At 39.0% G+C, this 23,917-nt stretch overlaps 1 protein-coding gene across 1 annotated transcript; it reads left to right on the top strand.

The window, feature by feature from the left end:
* Nucleotides 1-5,061: 5,061 nt before the first annotated feature.
* On the top strand, nucleotides 5,062-22,717 carry WDR75 (WD repeat domain 75). The gene is made up of 21 exons (XM_032995236.2): nucleotides 5,062-5,173; nucleotides 5,294-5,423; nucleotides 6,238-6,303; nucleotides 6,984-7,077; nucleotides 7,794-7,918; nucleotides 8,253-8,323; nucleotides 8,897-9,013; nucleotides 9,567-9,655; nucleotides 10,445-10,603; nucleotides 10,942-11,001; nucleotides 11,091-11,206; nucleotides 11,688-11,860; nucleotides 12,668-12,831; nucleotides 14,724-14,907; nucleotides 16,762-16,856; nucleotides 17,283-17,378; nucleotides 17,975-18,144; nucleotides 18,718-18,777; nucleotides 19,886-20,029; nucleotides 20,110-20,201; nucleotides 22,437-22,717. The coding sequence occupies exons 1-21, from the start codon at nucleotides 5,088-5,090 to the stop codon at nucleotides 22,642-22,644; spliced, it is 2,499 nt and encodes an 832-aa protein (XP_032851127.2). The 5' UTR covers nucleotides 5,062-5,087; the 3' UTR covers nucleotides 22,645-22,717.
* Nucleotides 22,718-23,917: the final 1,200 nt, after the last annotated feature.

Here is a 23,917-nt window from a genome sequence, read left to right as displayed (position 1 = left end):
ATTTCAGTACTTACTGGACAATATTTCTGAGATATTTAAATTATAAAAATCAAACTATTATGGGATGACATTATAATCAAGAACTCTGTAGTATTAAACATTCCTATAACCTCCAACAGAGAACAGTGCATTCACAATTAAGTATTTTAAATTAAAATGAAAGTATCCTAATTACTCTGTTTCACAGTTAAACAGAGATCAAAGCATACAAAGAGAATAAACTATTTAAAAGGCCAACTTCAGAATCACTCTCAAAATTCAAATTTCCATTCATAAAGCCTACCTCTACTCATTCTTGCCATATGGTAACTTCATCCCTCAATTTAGAGATGTCTCAAAACATAACTTCTCTGAAAAAATGAATAAATTATTTACATAGGTTTTAAGTAAAAAATACAAGCTAAAATACTTTTATGGTGATGATTTCCACCAGGAGGTGCTGGTACATTACAAACTCAGTAAGAAAGGTTCTCAGACTTTGTAAGTTATCTTTTAAAATGCTATTTTTAAGGGCTAACACTATGAGGAGAGAATAGTCTAGATAATCTTAAATCCCTTCAGATGGTGGGAACCTGTGGTGGTGTAGCATCAAACAGGCCTCCGCTCTACGTGCGGCATGCTGGGCAAACCCCCTCTGTAGAAGAGATTCTCCTCTTCCAGTCATGAAGATCCTACCATAGGATTTTCTTACAAGACCACCGCTCTGTTGGTCGTGCTCACTGACAAACAGAAGGGATGTTCACGTGAGGACTTCTTGCTGCATGCCTAACAGCCAGGCCAGGCAGGCAGCACAGCCGCTGGTCCTGAGTGGGAGCTGCCCGCAGGCTCCCCGTGCCGGTGAGCCGGCCGGGCACTCACTGTAGCCGAGGCACTGGTGCCACGTGAGGCAGGCCGGGGGCCAAGCTGCACACGCAGCTGCAGTACGCAAGTTAGCCGCGCCACAGGTCACCAGCCCCTCCGTGCGCAGCGGTCTTCCAGCCAGGATCGCTCCCACATATGGTAACAGTTATTAAGATGAGCATTCACAGGTTAATTCTTCTTATGCTCTTTCCTTTTGATGACACGTTGACGTTTCACGGTCTCATACAAGATGCTGTCATCTGTTGACTGCTGCTGAGGAAAGAGAGTATGCTATACAGCAGAGTCGCTAGAGGTGACCGCCTTCCCTCCGACTGTAGCAGATACAGCAGCAAAAGGCGAGCGTGCTGCTGCACACAGCTGCATCACTGCTCAAGCAAGTTCCACTTTTCTGGTATGCTGGGCTTTAAATAGAGTTCTTCACGTTGCAGTTATTCTTCTAGCACCCTCTGGCGTTCACAGCAGCTCTGAATCATTATTATAACACAGACTCAACCTCATTATAAACCAATCTTTCTCTCTAGGAAGAGCTGCTCGGCCAACGTGAAGAAGAAAACTACTGATGTGCTCCACTGTAGGAGCTTCCCATCACAGCACGCGACCCTGTCACATACTGAGTTGTCATCTCTGCTGTGCTACATTTTCTTTCAGTAAATAAAGGAGATGATAGTTTTCATGTAGCACAGAATGGAAAACAATATCATTTCCCTTCAAATAAATATACTCTCCAAACTGGAAATTAACATTTGAATTCACTGCCTTTGCTTTAACCAAGTTTACACAGGCAAATCGGTAATCACTCACTCTAGTTTGTCTCTTCAACTCCTAAATGATGGAGTTACAAAAACGAGCAGCCTTTCTTATCTCTTATTTCATTACAGAAGACTGCAAGGCAAAAGTTTCAGCACACTCTTTTACTCTCTGCAATCCACAAGCTAGTTGAGAAAAAAATTCAAAACCCCACAAAATAGAAGACCTGTCACTGCCAGTGATTTTTTCTATTATTTTGATTTATGATGACAAAAATACATTCAAGACCAACAGTAGAGTTTACAAAAAGATAAAATTTTGAAATGTACCAGATACACTGCCCTCCTGCTGAAATGTCAGCCAGCTGGATCTCAGTGTTTGAGCAGCGTGCAGGGGACAGCAAGGGAGCTGATCACAGCTTTCTCTGAGCAGCCTTCAGACCAGGCAATGATACACAGCTGGATATTCTATTAAGGTGCAAGGTTGAGATGATATAAGGCCCAAAAAATTAAGAAATCTGCTGAAAAGAAAGTAAAATGTAAAATATAACTAGCATTTCAAAACAGTTTTTGTCCTAAATTGTATTACTGACTTTATGAATTACAATGGTACAGCAGTGTATCACACCCTGCCTTAAGGGACTGTCATTCTCCTCCCTTGAAGTCAGAGCCCTGGCTTTTTCCTGATCACTCTTATGCTCTGTTATCTGTAGGGGCTTTCATCAACGTTTGAACAGTTAAGAAATTTACAGCCTAGACACAGTACATAAACTTAACTAGTAACATTTGTTTAGAAAGAACTTGCCTTTGCCTGGAAGGATTTCCTTCTAAATTGATAACATATTCAAAAGTAATTCTATTTGAATCTACAACGTTAAAGATAAATGTTTCAATCGCATTCTCTCCAATTAGTTTACCCAGAATTACTTACACAATCACACAATGAATTCTGAATGCAAATGAATCTTTGGCCAATACATGGACTGTTTGCTCAATTCATTGCAATACATCGAAAAAAAAGTTGGAAAAATTACACTTTGTAATACTTAGTCACTTCTGAAAGAGTCACAGGTTAATTCCTCCTAAATAACCATCAGGCTGAACGCACTAGAATTCTTACTGAATCAAAATATTACAAAACTTTACTTTGGAAGAGACAAAGGCAAATCTCTTCAGACTTGCACAGACAAACATATAAATTTTATATACTGGAAATGTAAATTTAAACAAATAAATCAGAAAACCATACAAAGCCCCCACTTCAAGAAAATGAGACGACAGATTAGATTCATTTTGCTCCTTACTCACTTGAATACCACAAACAGACGCTTTCAGCATCTCCTACTACTTCAGCCCCCCAAAACTGGTACAGGTAAGTATTGGTTCTTTATACACCTGTGCACCAAGACACATTTTCCCCATTTAAAAATACGCGTTATGACACTGAACTGAAAGATTGAGTTTAAAAAAATAAGGACTTTTTAAAACGCACACAAGACTGCTAGTAAATTTATGGCAACTATTTTAACTTTGAATACAAAAGTCTTTTAGTGTTTTTAAAAATGAAGCTCTGGGAAAGTACTATCAGTCGCTTCATGAAGTGAGACCTGACCATAAGTTGTATACATAAATGTGTATTCATTAAATATGAGACAAACTTTTCAGGATCAGATTTATTTATTACATCATAGTAGAAAGACACTCAAATGGATGAAAAATATGGCAGTACAAAGTTTAAATAAATAAAAGGAGTAGAAACTTAGCATATAGCATAGGATAGGAGCAATAATAGATAAAATAAACCCGATGCCGCCAGCACCAACGCAGCACACTGTTCCCCAGAGCACAGTCACTGCTTTCAGCACTGGGTTTCTCTACTTCCAGCAGCACAAGTTAATTCATATTTTCCTTCCCATGCTTAACCATTAGAACCCAGAAATGCAAATACAATTAATGTGGTTTCAGTAGCAAAGCACCATTTGCTACAGTTATGATATACAGGTTTTTTTCATCTGTAGGTGCACCATCTAATTGTTCTAAGTAATGCTGTCCAAAGATATAAGTAGTGAAATTCTAAATATGGAACATTACAAGTGAATTGGATTGCGTCACTGTGGCAGACCTGATACTTACCCTCCTAGTTTGGGGATAGTCTTGAGTTCTACATGGTTTATTACCTTCAAAGCTTGTGACCTGCTTCTTAAAATTATGAAATTAAATGTTCATTACAACAATATAATAAAAACATATGCATTAAGATGTACAAGATATTTGTTTTTCTCCTTCACCAAGGAGAAAGTTAAACAAGCCAACTTTCAGTGTTTTAACTGGGCTCAACTAGATGTAGACTCAGACTAAAGAGATAATAAGACTTTCCCCATTCACGTAATTAATGTGGCTTAAATTAATGGGACTATCTTTTCCTAGAGACCTTCTGATACAACTCCAGCTTTACACAGGATCTGTGGCTCCGAACTCGGTCATGTCATACCGTCCCTCACACGAAGAGCAGTGGAATACATCTGCCTTCACTTTCTAAAATACTCAGCAGAATGAATTACACAGCTGTTAAGCCCAACAACTGTAATCAGGCAGGCAGCATTTGTAAACTCTGCTCTCAGCTCCAGAAAGCATTTGAGATCAGGAGCCAAGTTTCTGAATACATTACGCTCCCTCACACCCGTTCCCTTTGACCACAATACTCCATCTTGTGCACCACTCCTGCCATATGATCCTTACTTAACCTCCAAACTAGAATTAGGTCAGCAATTATGAAAAGGACGTAACTTGTCCTACAGTAGGATAATCATAATTAGTCCTCTGGAATGCACCTGCTACTCTTATTGTACGTGTGACTGTTAAAATCAATTACAAGCATACCAGAGATTCTTTCAATAGTGTAAACAGCAGCCAAAACCACACAGCTGTGCAAGAACTGTAACTGCTATTCTAAAGCAGCAACGAAAGGCCCAGACATCATAAATCACGCCTTACTCCAGACATTCAGATCGCTTCTGGAGAGTCTTCCTTCAGACACAAACACATCGTGTTCTCAGCAGCTTCGCAAACTCGCAGTTTATCCAAGTCAGTGAATAACCAGGGCTTTAACAAAGCATACCTATCTACTGCTCCCGCTCAGCCTTTTCTGCCCACTTAAACAACGGAGGTGTGAATTTTTCCCCTCAGCTGATCGCTCCGGCCCGGGCCCCCCGCCCCACTCCGCTCCCCGCCGCTGAGGGGACGCGCGCCGCGGCCGTTAACGGAGAGCGCGCGAGCAGCCCGCCCTCAGCGCGCCGCAGCCGAGCGAGCCAACCCGCGCCGGCGCGGGGCTATGAGGCCGCCGCCGCCGCCGCCATGCCGCTGCCGGGCGGAACTCCCGGCGCTGCCGCGGCACCATAGAGTCGCGGCGGAAGGCGGGGCGAGAGGGGCCGCGCACCGCCGGGGCGGGGGGGAAAGGGCGGGGAGCTCCGCCGCGGGAAGATGGCGGCGCCGTCCAAGCTCCGCGTGGTGCGGTGCGGCGGCGGCAGCCTCCGCGGAGCCAGGGCCGTCTTCTCCGCCGACTCCAAGTGAGCGGGGCTGGGGCTCCTGGGGCGGGATTCTCAGCTCTGCAGCGGGGGCGAGGTAACTCGGGCCGCCTCCCCCGCGGGTAACGGCTTCCCCTACTTTCCCCCCCCCCCCCCCCTCAGGTACCTGCTCTGCGCCTCCGGCGACTTCGTGAAGATGTACAGCGTGGCCACCGAAAAGACGCTGCGCGTGATGGGGGGCCACGCCGACCTGGTGACGGGCATCCAGCTCAACCCCCACAACCACATGCAGGTTTGGGGGGGGCAGGGGAAAGGGTTGTCTGTGTGCCCCCGGGGGGGCTGCTCCGGGTGTCTGGGGCTTGGCTGGAATTTGAGAGCGAGCTAGAAGCTAATGCTTCTCAAAATCTGCCGGGAAGGGTATACGTGTTACCTCTCTTTTCTGCAAGTCAAAACGGGAAGCTTCACGTGGGTTACGCTCGTTGAAGGGAATGACAGCCCAGTGGAAATAGCAAAATTTATAATTTTTTTCGTTGTTGTTGATTATACTGGGAAAAGAAGCATGTAAGTAAATCAGTGACAATTACTTGGTTGGTGTTTGCCCCTTTCTTTCTGCCGATACAGACACAGGTTTGACTAAATCCCTTTAATTTGCCGAGGGGCTCCCTGCCCGGGGGCAGCCTCCTTCCCTGCTCACTGCCGCTCCTGCTCTGGCTCTCAGGTTGCTCGGGTTGATTTGGTGTGTCTGTATATGAACTAATTATTTGCCAAGATGGGCTGCATCTGCATGTCATCTATACAAAATCTGATGCAGATGTTGATAAGTGTTGACATAATGGGTATCTGTGCATACTCTGTTTGTCTCCAGTGATTAAACACAAATACCTTTTCACACATCATGAAAATGTGTATTTCAAACTGGAATAACAGTGTTATTTCCTTTGCACTTTCTTTGAAGGCAGCAGAGAGCTGGTCTGTGTCCTGTATTTTTGACAGTTCAACCCCTTGGAATCACAGTTCCATTGATCAATCCTTCAACTTTTAAGCTGTGATTTTATGTAAAAGCTGACTCTGATATATTACTTATAGATTATTTTTTTTTTCTTCAGCTGTATTCTTCCTCTCTTGATGGCAGCATTAAACTGTGGGACTTCATGGATGGGATTCCCATTAAAGTATGTTGAGCTATTCCTGTTGAACACATGTCAAAATTAATCTTGACCCATTGACAGTAGAATGAGGATTTCTGCAGCCGTTACTACAAATGGGCACAAATCAGTGTGAGATGTGTTGTTCTGCCATTAGCACAGCCTGAAGACCATCTATTTATGGCATTAATAGAATGTGGCGATTGATAGGTGTGTCACTGCAGAAATTCATGATGATGCAGAATCTCTTGGGGTGAAAGATGGGATACATACTGACGTACTAACTTTGCTACTCGCTGCAGTTCAGAGTCCAGTGTAGCTCTTAAGGAGTGTGCCGCAGTTTGGGGTAGGCCAATAGGAATTGGTATGATGGCTTGAAAATGTGGGCTGCTAACTGTCCTGTTGCTCCTGTTCTCTTCTAAATTGAGATACTTCCCTATAGGTGGGTGTGTTAGGGGGTAAAGTACCTTCAGGTTTTTCAGTAAATCTCATGTCTCATATTTTATTAGTAATGTTTTAACAATTGTATTAGTCCTCGATAGAATAAAGGTCTTTTTATTTGTCTTAGAATTGAGAATTTTAACTAATACATGAAAGCTTCTTTAAAGCAAATATGTTTTCCTTATTGTAAAAACTTAGTATTATTCACTGTTGAAAACCATATGTACAAGTGTAATAATTGTTGACCTCTTTTTTTTCTTCTTCAGACTTTCACTGTAGGATCCAAACTTCTGGCGCTGTACACACTTGCTAGTTCTGAGGACTCAGTGTTTGTTGTAATTCCAAAGAGTGGTGAAAGAGGTACAGTGTGAAGAGCATCATCCTTGTCATTTGAGTTGTTCTGTGTCTAAGTTACTATCATGTCAGTCAATAATATGCTGCAAGAATGTGCTTTAATACATTAATTTTGAAAATATATATTAAATCCTATGACAAGGTTCTGCAGTCCTGCGTTTTCTGCCTTTTTTCCGTTTTCATTTTATGACATCTATTTTTTTAAATACTTATCTAGAAGAGTGCTTATGAAGCATATACTTTTGAAGCATATACTGCAAGTATTTGATGTTGTAGATGCAATAAATCTTCAAGCAGTACTTTCCAAGATACAGGGTATACTACAGTATTCGTGAGACTACGCTTTTACTTTAAGCAGTATTAACATAAAGAGCATGCTTAGATAATTTTTCCTTGAATTTTGTCTGAAATAAATATAGCTTGATCTTATTCTTCACTATATTCCTACCAATGTCACTTCAGAGCAAGAGCAAATATGCAGCTTTGGTTTCTGCTTACAGTTGCACTGGTACCATCTAGTCTTCAGTACTGTTGTTTGCATCAAAATATCTAAAACAATTATCTTTTTTGAAGGGTGTTACAAACGTTTTCAAGGTTACAAAAAATATTTAAAGGTACTAACAGGTTAGTTTTGAGGTAGAAGGGGTGTAAATTCCCTTTGTAAGGGGCGTACATAAACTTGCTCATAAAAGCCTTTTGATAACAGATTTTTCTTTGGACAGATACATTCCAGCTGGTCTCAGTTAAGCTGACAAAAGCAGCAGGCCAAGATGTGGAGGCCAAGGAATTGTCAGTGATTTTGGATGGTGTGGATGCGTCACCGAAGTGTATTGCATTTGGAAGAGAAGTACGTTCGGTTTGGGGGTTTTTTTCTTCTGATGGGTGTTGGTTGGTTGGGGTTTTTTTCCTCTCAGATGAACTATATGCTGTTTATGGTTTTATACAAGCACAGCAGCAGTGAAACAAAATTGAAGGTAAATGAATCTGTATAAGACCTGTGCTTTCTTTTATTAAAAAAAAAAAAAAACACCACCACTACTTATTGTGGAAAATGTTTACTTAACATCAGCTTATGTATTATCTCCAATTTTAAATACTTCATAACGAAACATGATTTTATTTTTTCTTTCATGTGTAAGAACATAATCTATATGTCTTAAGTTGCTGTTTTACTGTAACAGGGTGAATATGTGGCATCAGTGAAGGAGGTTAATCTCCAAGTTTATTTTTTTAAACGGAAACAGTTAAACAGGTAAGAAAGGAAGTTTCAGGTATTGTTTCAGTCTGATATATCATAAATGTTTGTTAACTGGTGATGTGTGAACACATTAGATTTATCAGCACCCATTTGGTTTTATGCCGGAGGAGATGTAGTCACTATATGAGAAGCTTCCCGTAGAGGCAGACAGGCGGGTGCTGCAGAGGCATTGGCAGCTTATCTTTTCAGCTTGGGCAGATATTTTTTTTAGGTAAGTGCTTAGGCTGATGCTGGACTGAAACAGATGACATAGTTTGGTCAGAGCCAAAACAAGCAGAGGGAGGAAGGGGGGATGGAAGAAGAAAGAAGCAGAAATCTTTCTGCTTGATTGAAGGCAAAGAACTAATGAAATAAGTAGAAAAATGAGTCTGTCACTATTTTTTGGAGAGTGCGTGTAACTATAACAACTTTGAGATGTTTAATTTTGCTAGTCAAAATTATTTAATTATTTTTATGTGCATTAGGTGATCCGTTGAAAGCTTTATTTAAAAAAAAAAAAAAACAAACCAACAAAATAAATGAAAATCCAAACTCACATAATGAAAGTAACTTTCTTAACTCTTGAAGGTTTTCTGTCAGTGCAGCGAAGGCAAAAAGTGGAGACAATCGCTTCATTTGTATAGCATGCCATCCTGCAGAGGATTGTATTGCAACGGGCCATGCTGATGGAAAGATTCGCCTCTGGTATGCACATTTTGATTCAACTGTGTACCCCATAAACTGATGTGACTGTAGGAATTAAATGAGACCTGAGCAAAGCAGTCTAATTTGTCCTTAGCGTTGCCCTTTTTAGATCTCATGATGAGCAAAGGCAAGCCCTGTGAAGCTGCAGCACTGACACTGACTTCAGGGTAGAGCTTCAGTTTAATGTTAAATGGGAAAATACTCCTGTTAAGGTATGCTTCACGAACCTAAACTGTAATTGCAAAAGGTGGTGCAGGAGCAGCTGAAATAACTCTTTATGGGCAAGTAGAGTCCTAGGGAGAGCACACTAGTGGAGTTCCGTGGTTGAGAACAATGTGCTTCCTGAGTTGCTCAGAATGTTTAAGATGTGCAATGTGCACCGTGAAGATGCCGAAAACCTGCTAGAGTGGTTCCTTCCCTCCCTTTGCATCACTTGAGCATACAAGAAACTAGTCTAGAAATTAGAAGAGAGGATGATACTCAATATATCCTTTCATTTGCTCTGTCTCATTGATGTTGTGCTTAAAGAACTGTTCTATTCTTCCCCACATAGGAGGAATTTCTACCACAAGAAAGAGTACACATTTTCCACATTGCATTGGCATCATGATACTGTCATGGATCTAGCTTTTTCTATACAGGGTGAGTAAATTTAAAAAAAAAAAAAAAAAAAGTAAAAAACAAGCAAACAAACAAAACCTCCAAGAGTTGCAGCAAGGAGGGATGAATCAATAGAAGTTTGAGTTTGTTCACTTACTAACAAATTAATTTTTAGAATTTTAAATATGTCCAGGAAGGATCTGAAATAAAAAAGGAGCCGTTGTTTTTTCTACATTTTGATTGACTCTCATAATGTCAAACCTCTGCCTTCTGTGGTAGAATGTAGAATCTAACCCTTCCTCTTAGCTCTTTTCCCCTACCTCCACTCTCTTTCTTCCCCCTCCTTTCATCAGTAATATCAGTAAGTTCTTGCCAGAGTCTTATCTGCATCCAAACAAAACAAGCCAGTCTTCTCTGAGCTCAAACTTAGTGGCAGAAATGCAGTTAACTTTTTTTCTGAATTGTGTGATCTGAACTGTTCTCCTTAGGGATATTTCTTATTGCAGCATACTTCTGATAGGAGAACAATTCAGCTATATTCTCAGCTGATGCAGAAAATAATGGGATCTGCTACTCCCAAAGCATTGTTTAAGTTTTACCGTAGGCACAAATTCTTGTTACTTAATCTAAGTTTCTCTAGCAATTTAACATGGGATAATGAGAAACATATCTATGTCTGTTGCCCAGGCTAGATATGAGGAATAATTGCTTTGTATGTGACAGGTTAGGAAAGGTTTTTGAGAAACTTGTGCTTGTCTGTCATTGTAAACATGTATGCCGATGATATTTTTTTAAGCAAAACCTATAACTGCATTTTCATTACTGGAAAAGGAACCAGCTTGCTGAGTGGTGGAGTTGAATCTGTTCTAGTTCTGTGGCGCAATGAATCAGAGCATCAGAGGGATTTCCTTCCTCGTTTGGGATCTGCTATTGAATACATCTCCGTGTCTCCTGATGGTGCACTCTGTTGCACTTTGCATACGGACAACAGTAAGCCAAAAGATATTTTAATTATTACTTAATGCAAAATGATATGCAGAAGAGCTTTATTTTATCAGTTTCAAATGAATTAACTCAGTACTACAGAAAAGTTCAATATTGATCTGAGAGAACAGATGCTTGAAGTGATCCTTTGCTTTTTCATCAGTTCTCTGAATTGGCCTGGCGACTGCTGTATCTGGACTTTCCACCGTGATGTAGGGGTGTCATAAATTGAGAAAAGATACACTTAAGGGATTAAGTGCAGTTGGTTAAGGTCCCTTCCCCACCATGAAATGTGGTTAGATTGCAGAAGCCTTCTGCAAGACTTAATCTGCTTTTCCTTTCAGGAATTACAATAGTCAACAGCAACCTAAGATATTCCAGAAGTATTCAAGGGCTTATCAAAAGTAAGTGCAATAAAATTTACCTTCCACTTAGAGGGCAGAATGTGTCACTTCCCATCTTGGGTCATTTGTCATCTGATTTTTGTTTCCAGGTACAAATGTTAGGACTGGTCTAGTGGTTGATCCTAGAACCAAAGCTTTGGTCCTGAATGGAGAGCCTGGCCACTTGCAGTTCTACTGTCTCCAGAGCGACCAACAGCTGTTCAGTGTAAGTTGGATGGGCTTGTACTAAAACTTTTAACTTAATCAAGTAAGTTATGCATCAGAATTTATTTGAAGACTCAATATGGCGAACGGGGAAAAAAGACAGCAGCTGTACTGTGAGACTGGGTTCCAAGCTGAGATGTTTTCAGCATTTTCTTTTACTTGTTAAGCATAGCTAAACGTTGACAGTTGAATAAATTCTTTAAAACAGTGTGCTGCTCCTGGTAAATGTCAAGAATTTCTGGGTAAAATCCCTCTAAAATAGTTCTTTGTTTTGTTTTGGTTTTTTTTTTCCTTCTTTCCTACATTTAGCATTATTGTGGAATATACGCGCCCTAATTATGCTTTCTCCATGTGTTTTTTTACATCTCAGCCCAGTCAGTTCTAATCAGTGGTTTCAGAACACCCTTTCCTCATGGTTTTATGAACAGTAGCTCTAAATCTACACTTGAATTTTGAAGTTTCTTTTTGGCCTTGTTTTGCAGTTGGATATTGTGCAACGACAATACATTCATCAGGCAGGTTTACACCAGTCTGACTTGGTAAAAGTTGCGTTTAGTGAACAAGGGAAGTGGTTAGCAACAGTAGAAGAGAGCGAAGAAGTAACTGACCCCGAGTTACAGTTGAAGCTGTGGTTCTATGATGAAGAAACACAAAGGTAACAATGATGGAGGTGGACTTCTAGGTGTCAAAATCTTAAGTATCACACAAATAGCTACACAGGCTTCATCTTGCAGTTTTTCCAGATCAGCTAATAAAATCATAGGGAAGATCCTAGGGAGAGATTACCATGCATGCTACACATATCTGAAACAACAGACAGAGCTGAAGTAAATACAGATTGGAAATAATTGCTCTGAATCCAATTTACTTGTATTAATCAGTCTCTTTTAACCATGGGACTTAAATCCACATATTTACTTGGTATTAAAATCATGTACTTGATGGAATGGTTCTACAGCTTGTTCAGTTTTCCCACCTCTGTCTAATCCAGCATTGATTAGTCTTTCTAGGGTACAGAAGATTATGACTTTATTGTTGATTTTTTTTTCTTTAACTAACATGTGCATCTGGTTCATACACTTTCCCCCAATTTTCTTATTTACCAAAAAAAAATTATTTGACTATAAATTACTATTTTCTTAAGAAACAAAGCAAAATAAAGCTGACCTGTGTAGTAGCTGTGTGACTGATTTTTCTAAGTACTGGGAAGACTGCCCTGAGTTCAGGCTGAATATTTGAGAGTGATGCTTGCTTAGTGATAATCTTTTCTCAGTGCTGGGCTACAATCTTTTTCAGTATGGAAGTGATTAGGGAAATCTGATCTACAGATGCAATACCATTTAGCTATGTAATTAGACAGAAGTTTCTTTGATTCCTCTTTACCCTTCCATCATTTAAACTGAAATCTTCCCCGAGTTCCAAATGAAATAAAATTACAAGTTTATATTTTGTTTTCTTACAGCTTTAAGCTGAATACTAGGATAAATACGCCCCATGAGGACCACATAACAGACATGTGCTTCCGTTCCACGGATGAAATGGAAGATGACTCTCTGATACTGGTAACAGCTGGCAGAGACTGTGTTTTTAAAGTCTGGGTGATGGTAGAAGACACTGATCCGGAAGGTAAGTATGGGCAAAAAGGAACTTCCTTTCCTCTTTGCAACATGCTGTAGAAATTCTGACTCTAACTTCGTCCTTTTGGAACTAGGCCCTCCTGTCCCATGCATTTATCTGCTTCTGCTGTTGCATGGAGTATTGTGTTCTGCTGAGCATCCCATGTGATGGAGTTCTCTCATAGTTGCGCAGTATTACGGATTGATACGGAGGTGCCTGACGTAGCAAAGACCTTGCCCAGCCTGGTGCAGAAGGGAATGGCAGCCTGTGTTGATTGGTTAAAGGATTGATTGCAGTAATGATTGGAAAAATGGATTTTTGTCATTCCTCTGGGTAATCTTTATTTCAGACCTCTGCTCAAGGGAGCAGGATGCAAAAATGTGTCATTCTGTTTTAGTTAACTCAGTGTAAAATAATTACACTTGGTCATTCTGCAGCTCCATGTTTTCATGGGCATGTGAGAACTTGTTCAAAAGAGCTTTTGAACTACTAAGCTTTCCATTTGGCAAACTTGCTTTGCCAAATTGACTTTCTCTTTCCAAGCTATTTTCTCCTCAACAGTGGCTGCTCATGAGATGAAAAACAAAAGCTTGTATTAATTTACTAGGATTTATGCATATGTTTACTTATTAGCAACTCCTTCAGTGGTGTCTGAAAGAGGTTTGGGTTCTGTTTGTTTGTTTGTTTGTTTTCCTTTTTTTATGTTTGTAAATTATTTTAAGCCTAGACTGTATTTTAACTTAATGAGCAGATACTTTCATTCTGAGTACAGTGTGGGCCAGAGAGGAAACCTAAAGGGGTCTCTTTCCTTCAGGAAGATAGTTTTGTCTTTGCTGACTGGCCTGATCAGGGGGTTTTTGTGTATTTGTTTGGTTTTTAAGTGACTATACAGAGTTCTGTTTCATGGCATGTGTAAAAGTACAAATTAGTGCTGACTTCTGTGGTGTATTTGCCCAGCAGGGGCAGGGTAGGAATGCTCAGGAAGAAAGATTCAACATGCTGCAGCTTCTGTGCAGAAAATATTAATAAATTGATTAGTTAGTAAGTAGAATACACTCTGGCATGTTTTTATTTGCAGCAGATCTCTCACTGTGCCTTTAGATGGTGCTATGCAGTTTAAAGTAGTAAATTCTTTCTGATTTGTTTGGTTTTGTGTTTTTTTTTTTTTTTTTTTTTTTTTACACACAGGTCTTTTAATCATCAACTTGTAGCCACTATATAAAGGATATCTTAGCATAGGGTGAACTTATTTTCCTTTCTTTCCTCATGCTACTCATATATTTCTAAAGCATGCTGTATTAATTTATTTATTCTGGGAAATGTAAGTTATGTGGTAAGTACATCACTTTGCTTCTGTTTGTTTTATGGTAATTAGTAGTAAAGGTATCCCAACTGAGTGCACTGGCAGGTTAACCGACACGAGGAAGCACGCTGATGGGTCACTTTGTGATCCTCAAACTTTGTGTAAATGAACAATGAGCCTTGTTGGCCTCAAATGCAACTTGTGTTCAGAATTTTAGTAAAGTTCATGTTCTTGCTACAGTTCTAAAAGAACAGTATGTTTCAGAACACTAAATGTTGAATCTACTTCAGTATCTTTTTTTCTTTTATCTAACGTCTGCCTATTTGAGAGCACTGTTAATGTACTTGGCAAAGTAAACATGAATATTGTATGACATCAGTGTCTGGATTCACTGTTCAAATGCAAAACAGAGGACAAATGGAAAATCTAGTAGATGTTTCCTGTACTAGAACAGGACAGATTGTCTGTATTCTTCAAAAATATAAACCTTCTGAAACAAAACTGTCTTGCTGTTGAGCCTGTGTTGCAGCCCTAATACTTGATTTCTTCTTTCTTCATGTGTAAACTTGAATTAACTACATTGTTTTTTTCAATACAGCGCAGCAGAGCGTGAGCTGGAATTGTGACTTTGTAGGCAGCTACCACAACTACGAAGCTACTAATTGCTGTTTCTCAGAAGATGGCTCTTTGCTTGCTGTTAGCTTTGAAGAAACCGTCACTGTATGGGATTCAGCTACTTGGGATCTCAAGTGTACATTTTGCTATTCACCTGGAAAAATAAGGTATGTTTTTCATCTGTTTTTTAATGTCTGTCTTGAACTCTCAGAACAGAAAGAATCCATTGATAGTAGTCCAAGACCGTGTAAGTCTTCATGTAAACATTTAACAGTCTTAAGTTCATACGTAGCAAAGATCCTAAAATGGCTTTTAGGTGATTGGTAACTGTTAAAAATAATAAGATCAAGCTTTGCAGTTTCATCTTCTTACTTATGGCTCCTGTACCTTCCATACTCAAATGCGTATCATCGGGCACACAGCAGTGTGTTAATAGCCCTTCTCTTTTTCCCCATTAATCTAGGGATGACTCAAACTACTGAAGAAGTATAAATACAAGAAGCTTGTTCCTTATTTATGTACACATGCATACAAATAGAAATTTTATCAATAAACTATAAAGGCATATTGACCTTATTATCTGTATTATAAAATATAGATCTTGATCCTTTCTAACCTCTGTTGGAAAACCTTGGAAGATCCATGTTTGTCTGACAGACTGTCCCAGCATGCTCCATTGTGTGCTGTCACGATGAAAGACATCCTGAAAGTCTAGATACTGTTCTGTTGTGTAAAGATAATGAGGGATGGTATAGGTTAATGGTAAAGATACAAGATAGAGAGTCAAAGAATAGGACAGCCTTAATATTGAGCTTCCTGGACTGTGCAAATATACAGCAGTTTCTGATCCAGATAAAGTATCATTTTTCTTATAATACTGAAGAAAATAGGGCAATAAGTGACCTCACTGGATCATGTACTTAATCTCCTCTATGCCAGATCCCTGTATCTAAACAATTGCTGAAACAGGAGGATGCTACAAATCTACTGTAGCATTCCCTTTCAATGTTAGGGTTTTTCTAACTGCTTCTCAAAGCCACCGCTGCAGTAATGTTACAGGTATTTCATATACCCTCTTCCAGGAAACACCTAAAAGGGAAAGCAAAACATTATGTGGTCACAATGTTTTAAAGACTTTGACATAAAGGATTGTAGAAAGTTACAGAGATTTCTCGCTTCCATGTTTTTGTGTGTATGTTTGTAAGGTTTTCTTTTGTGTGATCAAGTCCATTTTGTTTGTGCTGGTCCTCCAAGATTAAAAATTGGGAAATGTGATTCTCAAACTGGCGTGCAGGAAGATCGTGGCAGGCATGTGAGCGACATCTTTACTGTATCAGTGGAGAAAACTTCCGACAGCTTGGCAGAGCTGCAAGTTTTTTCCAGGCCAGCTGCTCCTTTTGTAGCCTTTAGTATATACTGTATTAAAAGGAAGTACGTTTCTCTAACACTATATTAAATTGCTGTTTTAATTGCATAACTTCAAAGGGCTGTGTTTTAATATAGAAATTCTATCCCTTATTAGCTTTTTTGAAAATGTTCTGTAGCATTAGAAATCAAAAGGCTGTTCTATTATTTTCAAAGAAGAGAATGAGAAATTAAAATCAGTGAAAACAAATCGCACACTTTCTTCAATTGGAACAGCTTGTAAGAATAGCTTTTTTTTTTACTACTCTTTCTGGTGCTTAGAGCAATAGCAGAAAACGTTTAAATACAGAATTAATTTTCCAGTCCCAGTGTGAACCTTTATGGGTCTGTAACTTAAGAGCTTAAAATCACTCGTTGAAATCAGAATGTTGTAGGAACATGTAATCCTTATAGATTTATGAATACTTTTAAATCTCCCAGACCTACCTGTCTGGTGGTCATGTGTGAGGTTTCACACTTCTCGAGGTGAAAGCAAAAAGCAGACTTCCTGCTGGATCTTAACTGAATCTTTTTGTGACTTGTGAATCATTACTACATAGAGAAACCAAGATGAAGTCTGATGGTCACTAACTTCTTTTGACTTTTTACTTCTGTAGGAACATCTGCTTTGGGAGACTAACATGTTCCAAGTACCTTATTGGTGCCACTGATCATGGCTTTCTGTGTTGCTGGAACCTGCTCAGTTGTGCATGTAAGATCAGCTTAAATGTCTGCTACAGTGGTAACATTTAACACTTGAATTTACTGTGAAACCTTAAAATAATTCTGGTTTGATTCCGGATTGATCAACTACAAAACGTCCTGTGCAAAGGGACATTTCATGTTTCAGTCAAGATAGTATTCTGTCCAGCATGCACGTGCTTTGTGTGCATGTGCATAGTAAATTCTAAGTTAGACGATTGATAACACAAGTAATAGCTAGTATTTCCTACATTTGTGTAGAAGTTGATAGTCTTTGTGTGTTTTTATTCATCTGGGCATAACTGAAGTTGCATGCCTCTTCCAGAGATTTAAGTCCCTGTGTATCATTCCCACTTGACCTTCTGTTTGGAGAAGTAGCGGGATAGAACTGAATGCTGATTTTTCATGTCTGGCTGTTGCTGTGTTTGCTTTTCAGTGGAGTGGAGTGCCTACCTCAACATCGTAGTTCTGCAACCTGATCCCCTTTCAGAACATATTGCTGCTATCTCATGGCTCTCGAAAGAGTCCAGCTGTAAGTACAAAGGTTTCTTTGACAAGTAATAGTCAGTGGAATTTAAAACTGTGAAAGCGTAATTTCTAGAAAAGGTTTTCTTAGAATTCAGCCCCGTGAAAGCCATAAGACAGACCTGAGTCTGTGTTTGCACCTGTGGAAAACTGAGCCATGTCTGACAGCAGCAGTTAAGTAAAGCATGTTGACTCCCCACCTTTTCTTCCAACAATCAGTTTCTGGTACAGGATATACCACAGGATTAACCCTGCTCTCTGGGTGAGGTTCTTAAATGTTCTTGACCCTCTCCTGTAAATGCAAAACTGTGGTTGAACCGTACAGGTACATTTTAGAGCTTTGACTATAAATTATGATTACTCTCCCTAGAGCTGCTGTTCTACAGAAACTTTAATTTCCAAGTATGTTCTCTGGGCTGGAATGCTGTGAAAGGTACCGTCTATTATGCAGTAAGGTTATGTTATCCAGTTACAGTTCCTGCAAACTAGTGCTTAAAGGCAATCCCGTCCAGCCCTTACTGGCTGTGATACACAGGACTTTGACAGCTATCCAGGGAGGTAAGAATTTCATGATTTAAAGAGAAGACATTCTTGGTTTTGCAGTGTTCGTGTTTAAACCAAGTGAGCCACAGCCAATCTATATCCAGAGAAACTTCTGTAAAGAAAAGATTCAGCTCGCTGCCTTTGTTCCAAGAGAAGAACCTGAAACTACTGACTCAGCAAAATACCTTTGGCTAAGAAGATCCCAACTGTTTTTTCTTACGGATATGCAAGTAAGAAATAGTGATTGGCAGGTAGTTTCTGGGGAAAAAGCATTTTTCTGGATGCGGATTGGTACAAATTCAGAATTCTGCTGTTAAATATAAGAGTTTCTTCTTGTGATTTCAAGGCAGCGTAAGCCATGCTTTGTTTTTTATTAAAAGTTTTTAACTGCCAAAACAGCTTAAGTTAAAAATTGATTATTTACTGGTTTTCTACTGCTAATAGTTTCTGCTACCTTGTACAAGAAACTAAATAATTTGGCAACATTGCTTATGCTGCCTTAACTTAAACACCTAGAAGCTGTATGATTGCTGATTATCCAAATGTTTCATATGATACTCAATTTTCTCTGTAATTTGTGGGTGGGTGGTTTTTTGTTTGTTATCCCAAAAACTATGTAGAACCTCTAAGTCCATTCCCGCTTCCTTTCAGTTTCTTTATAAAATCAAGAGGAAGAGATGTTTGCCTCTTCCACTTGCCTGACAAAAGCTTTTGGACCAGTCGGAAGCTTCTGTAGGCAAGGTATGGAAATATGGAAAGCAGTTTCACACACTATAACCCTGCTACCTCATTCTGTATTTTAGGAACTAATAACGCTTAGCACAAAGTCTCTAGAAGAAAGGCTTACACCATCAAGCAAACAGGTACCTCTTATAGCAGCTCTGACAGATGTACAGAGCAGTTCAAAACTCTGTTCGTGTTCAGTTTTTCGGATTCAAATTCCCTTCTGTTGTGTAAATGCACACCAGATTCTTACATGGAGTCATGGGCACTTAGCTGAAGGGGCAGTAATCTGTATTTGCTTACCTTTTGACAGAATGGCTGTTTGTAAAAACCCTTGAAAGAAGTATTAGTAAGCTACTCCCTCCTTTTTTAATTTCCTCTGAACAGAAAAATTATACTTTTTTAAATGGATTCAGGTTACACAAATGAAGCAAAACCACTTAATGTTTGAATGAGCACTTTACTTATCTTGGTCTCTTTAACACATGGAACCTTGAGTGTGGCCTGAACTGTGCTTACTGATGAGGATGAACAGTGGTCAGTCAATTGTGACTTACCAGTGAGAAGGAATTTCAGAATTACATGCCAGTACATACTTCTGTGGAGTAGACTGGGAAATTCGATCTTTCAGATTCACACTGAAAAGGTTTCATACCCACTGAACAGAATAAAACAAGAGCACTTGGTTGATTTGGTTGGTTAGATAAAAATTGATCAAAGTAGAAGATAATATTTTTCTAATACAAAATCCAGTGGGAATGTGGTTAGAAGCAATCAGTTTCTTTGGTGGGTGGGGGAATAATTTGTTGCTCAGATTAAGGTATATGGATCTAGGAGAATGCTGGAAGGGAAGTTTCCATGTTTTGCTTTCAGTTACATAATGAAATCACTTGGCAGATGATGCTGGGGTATAAGTGATCTTTTAGTCAGAAGTGGAATCTAAAAAACATACTTAGTTTTTCTGGCACACACACCAACTTCCGAATTTGGAAATTAATTGGTACTTCACCCAACTAAAATCTGTTGTTCTTGAATCCAGATCCTGGAGAGTTTCACTACCTCAGTGTGTAGGATTCTCTCAGGATGCCTGACAGATAATGACTACAAAGAGCCATATGGCTCAGCTGAATTAAATTTGAGTGTAGAGTTTTGTCACCTAGCGTGGTTCTGAATTTTGGTAACTCAAAATGAGATAGAACTTAGATTTGTGATGCTAAAATTCTACTTAAAATTTTCACCTTTTTCAAGCTGGCAGTGGAAGAAAGTCTTCCTGTGACCCCGTTTAGCTTGCTATTGGGAAAGCACAGACATCATCAATCACAAGAGGAGATAGACCTTGGAAAACTAGCTGTTTGTAATAAGCACGAGCAAGATTCACCTGCTGTCAGAGAGGTAGGAGTAATTACAGTAAGTGTACAAACAAAGTCATGACAAACAAGATCTTTCACAGAGCTTTTGTTTTATTTTTTCAGCTTTTGCACACTCCAGCACATGTTTTGCCATCTGCTTCCTTCCTCTGCCCTATATTTATTAATTCATTGCTCATCTCCAAAGGGAGCAAAAGGTAAGAAAAATTGAGGAACCCTCCTTAATTATTGAAATTATTATAAAGTATGTACATCATTGTTTAAAGTTTAAAAGGAATTTTCCAACATTCTTCATTCTTCTTTTGATGTAAGTTAGCAGAGCACTTTATTGTGGACAGGATTTTTTTAAAACAACTCAGTTTCTGGACTGGCTGTCTGTTGGCTCTTTTGTTGCTGTTAATTTTGCTGTTGTTTAGCATAACATGCTGGTAAGCAAAATGTTGCCTTTGGTTTTTGAATGTTCTTTATGAATTTAACTTTTTAACTTCATTCCAGAGATTTAATGTTTTTAGTGGTGTTTTTGGATAAATGTCAGATTCTCAATTTTATTTGATATTATGATAACTTCCTGCATAATTCCTGATTTTGGTTTCTAGGTACATCAAGTTAGTCCTTAGATTTAATCTTAACAGTTTGCTTAGAACTCAAATTTAATTCCTAATCAAGCTACAAAATAGGCATGTGTACTGTGAACACAGTTAGCTAAGCTTGTCTTACAATGCATTAATCCCAATTTAATGGACTTTTTTGACAGGCACTTAAAATGTGTTGCAGCTTGCTCCTCTGAGATCGATGTGTGCTCCTAGAAAATTAATGAAGGCACAGGTCTTATGACTATAGTTTTGTATTAGGATTAATAACTTGTCACTTGCACTGAAGCCAATTAGATGCTTGTAGTCTTTGTGCAGTCTATTCTTTAAAGTGTTTAATGAAACTTGGAGAAGCCAGAGGTGAAGGTGTGTCATTAGTATCAGCTGCCATTCTGAACCTCCAGGGACCAGCGAGGGGATGGTTTACACTGCCAGGGTTTCCCCATCAAAAAACACCAGTTTGAGTAGTTTTTGCCTGTGCACTATGTTCTGCTTTAACAGCAGTATAATCAGTTCTGCTGTGTTATGTTGGCCGGTACTGCTAGGTTTCTTACTGGATGACACAAGTGAAAAAAGGTCTTTTTCCCACATCAGCAAAACACTGGCAAAAATCTAGTACAAGGAATGTGTAGAAACTTGGATGTAGTTTCAGTACTGAAGAATTTGGGAGTTCAGTGGCCTGTGTAAATATTTGCACATGTAGAGCTTGTACTTTGACACTGGTAATGAGTATGACTGTGCATTTAAAGTTACATATAAGGACTGTAGGACTGGGCTCGTGAAGAATATATCATGGTATAGATTAATTTTCTTATTAATGTTAAATAATTTTATTTTCCCTGGCATTATTATATTCATGTATTATACGTGTTTGACCCCCCACATTTTGTGAGTGATAAATAGTTTGTATTAGAACAGATGCTTTTTAGTAGACCAGTACTGCTCTGCCACACAGGTCATTCCTAATGAGATCCAAAACATACATAGAACAGACATTTGCATTAATACTGTCTGTATAGATTAATTTTCTTATTAATGTTAAATAATTTTATTTTCCCTGGCATTATTATATTCATGTATTATACGTGTTTGACCCCCTACATTTTGTGAGTGATAAATAGTTTGTATTAGAACAGATGCTTTTTAGTAGACCAGTACTGCTCTGCCACACAGGTCATTCCTAATGAGGTCCAAAACATACATAGAACAGACATTTGCATTAATACTGTCTGTTCTATGTAAATGAACAGACTGTTCATACTGTCTGTTCATTGTAAATGGTAACTGCTCTACAGAATTATTTGGAAGTGCACTTTCTACTTCAGCACAAGTTTAAATCTTGAAGTTAGAAGGGAGCAGCCACTTTAAGCACCTCCCTGTGTTTAAAGAAACAAAACAAACCCAAGCTTTCTTTTCTAGTAACACTCTAGGTATTGTAGCAGTTTTTAAGACCAAGTCACCTTTTCCAGATTTGAAAGAGAAAGGCCTTCTTGAATATTGTCTCATCTACCAGTGTATCCCAATGCTTCTAATCCTGTAGGAGTGTGAGGTTGTAACTCTTTACATAATGCTGGTCTGCCTGTTCTGACATTATGTATTATAATTGGAGAAAGAAACATACTTTAAGTTTACTTGAAACAGAGGACAGCTATTTGAGAAATGGCTTTTAATTGAGATGGCAAGAGAAGTACAGTAGTTTAAGTAGCCTGAGATAAAATAAATAAAACCTAATGGTTACTTAGTTATTTGCATGATAACTTGCCTCCTATAGCATGTGATACTATAGTATGTGAAAGTACCCATTTAATTAATTGGGTGTTTCCAATCATCTTCCCCTTACAGTGCTGAAGAAGTTGCTGATGAAGTAGAAATGGAAAGTGAAAAAACAGAGGATGATTCAGATGAGGAGAGAGATGTTACTGAAATGAGACAAGAAGATACAAGTCCTATGGAATTATTAGGAGAGATTACATGTAAACTGTCTAAATCCCAGGAAAAAGAGCTACGAAAAATAAGAAAAATGGACTACAGTTGGATATCAGCTTTCTAAACAGACATCTTGTGGGGTTTTTTTATACTGTAAAATGAAGCTTTGTGGATTAAATATTCTTCAAAAAAAAAAATCTTCAAGTCCTTTGACCATAAATTTTAGCAGCCTCTATTTCTGTAAGAAAGGAGAACTAGGGATTAAAGTTTCAAAAAACTGGTTCTGCTCCTAGTTTATTACTGATTCTCTGTGACCTTAGAAAACATTTAACCTGTGGGGTTTATTTTTTCTCCTTGCAAGTGTATTTAAAAGGCTAATATCAAAACTGAGTTTATTATCTGAATTTTGATCAGTTAGCAAAGTGACAGCTAAGTGGCTGAAAACCTCCCCCCACTGAGGCTGGGCTACTGCTGTCCAAGCAACAGCGACAAACAGCTTCGGTTAATAAGACTGCTTATTTCAAGATCTAGTAGAGGAAATCAGGATAGTAGTTAGTAGTGCTCTATACAGTTAAGTACCAAGTCTCCCTCAGAAGTTCTTCTCCAGCTGTTGAGACAGATGGTTTCACATGCCTGATTCTAGCCTACAGATAGCTATGTCTTCGCTGGTGGAGTACAGAGATTCTTAGGCCTAGGGTATGTACATGTATCAGCATAACAAATCCTTTTACAAATATCAAGAATGCTGCAGCATGGAGATGGAGATGTGTGTGTTTCCCTGACAGCCAGCTTAGTTAAGCCTCTTCTGCATCAGCTGTAGTTTCTATATATTACTATAAACCAACTCTACACTGTGATGTGTGTGATATAAAGCAGTAAATTTGAAGGCCTAAAAGTGAATAGTCTTCTGTGGTGTTGCAGTATTTAGGCAAGCTGATGAAAGGTCACTAAAAGCTCTGACAAAGCAATGATTTGCAAAAACTACGCAGATTAAAAATGTTGAAAAGAGGAATGATACTTCAACTCTTGTCTGTGAAAACCATGCTGTCCCTATTTTGCTACTGCTTTGAGAATGAAGTGGAGGACCACTTCCTCGCTCTACTTTTTTTAACACCATAGAGTGGAAGGCAATTAGTGGCAACACTTTTTTGGAGGGGCATACCCGTACAACAGGCACAATCTATCACTTCCAACCATGTACAGAAAACACTGAAATTTGTCCCTGGGCCATCAGGGAAGCACCCCAGAGTGATTTTGCTGGAAAGTTTACTTGTCACATTTTAACATGAATGCAGATGTTTGTAGTAAGCAGTGCTGACCCTGGACACGCAGGCACATCAACCAGCATTTGCCTCTGCATCAAGCAGGTCACAGACTGAAAGATGAGTGTTGTAGCA

Source organism: Tyto alba, unplaced genomic scaffold, assembly GCF_018691265.1.
Source record: "Tyto alba isolate M040663 unplaced genomic scaffold, T.alba_DEE_v4.0 Super-Scaffold_7, whole genome shotgun sequence".
Lineage (NCBI taxonomy): Eukaryota > Metazoa > Chordata > Aves > Strigiformes > Tytonidae > Tyto > Tyto alba.
The sequence above is the reverse complement of the archived record's forward strand: the minus strand, read 5'-3'. Positions and strand labels throughout refer to the sequence as shown.

What these genes read in the sequence shown, in the direction of transcription:
- WDR75 (XM_032995236.2), top strand. Translation starts at nt 5,088, where the DNA reads ATGGCGGCGCCGTCCAAGCTCCGCGTGGTGCGGTGCGGCGGCGGCAGC. An exon ending in TGGATGGGATTCCCATTAAA is followed by an intron (nt 6,304 to 6,983) that starts GTATGTTGAGCT and finishes TTTCTTCTTCAG; the next exon opens with ACTTTCACTGTAGGATCCAA. An exon ending in CACTTTGCATACGGACAACA is followed by an intron (nt 10,604 to 10,941) that starts GTAAGCCAAAAG and finishes TTTTCCTTTCAG; the next exon opens with GAATTACAATAGTCAACAGC.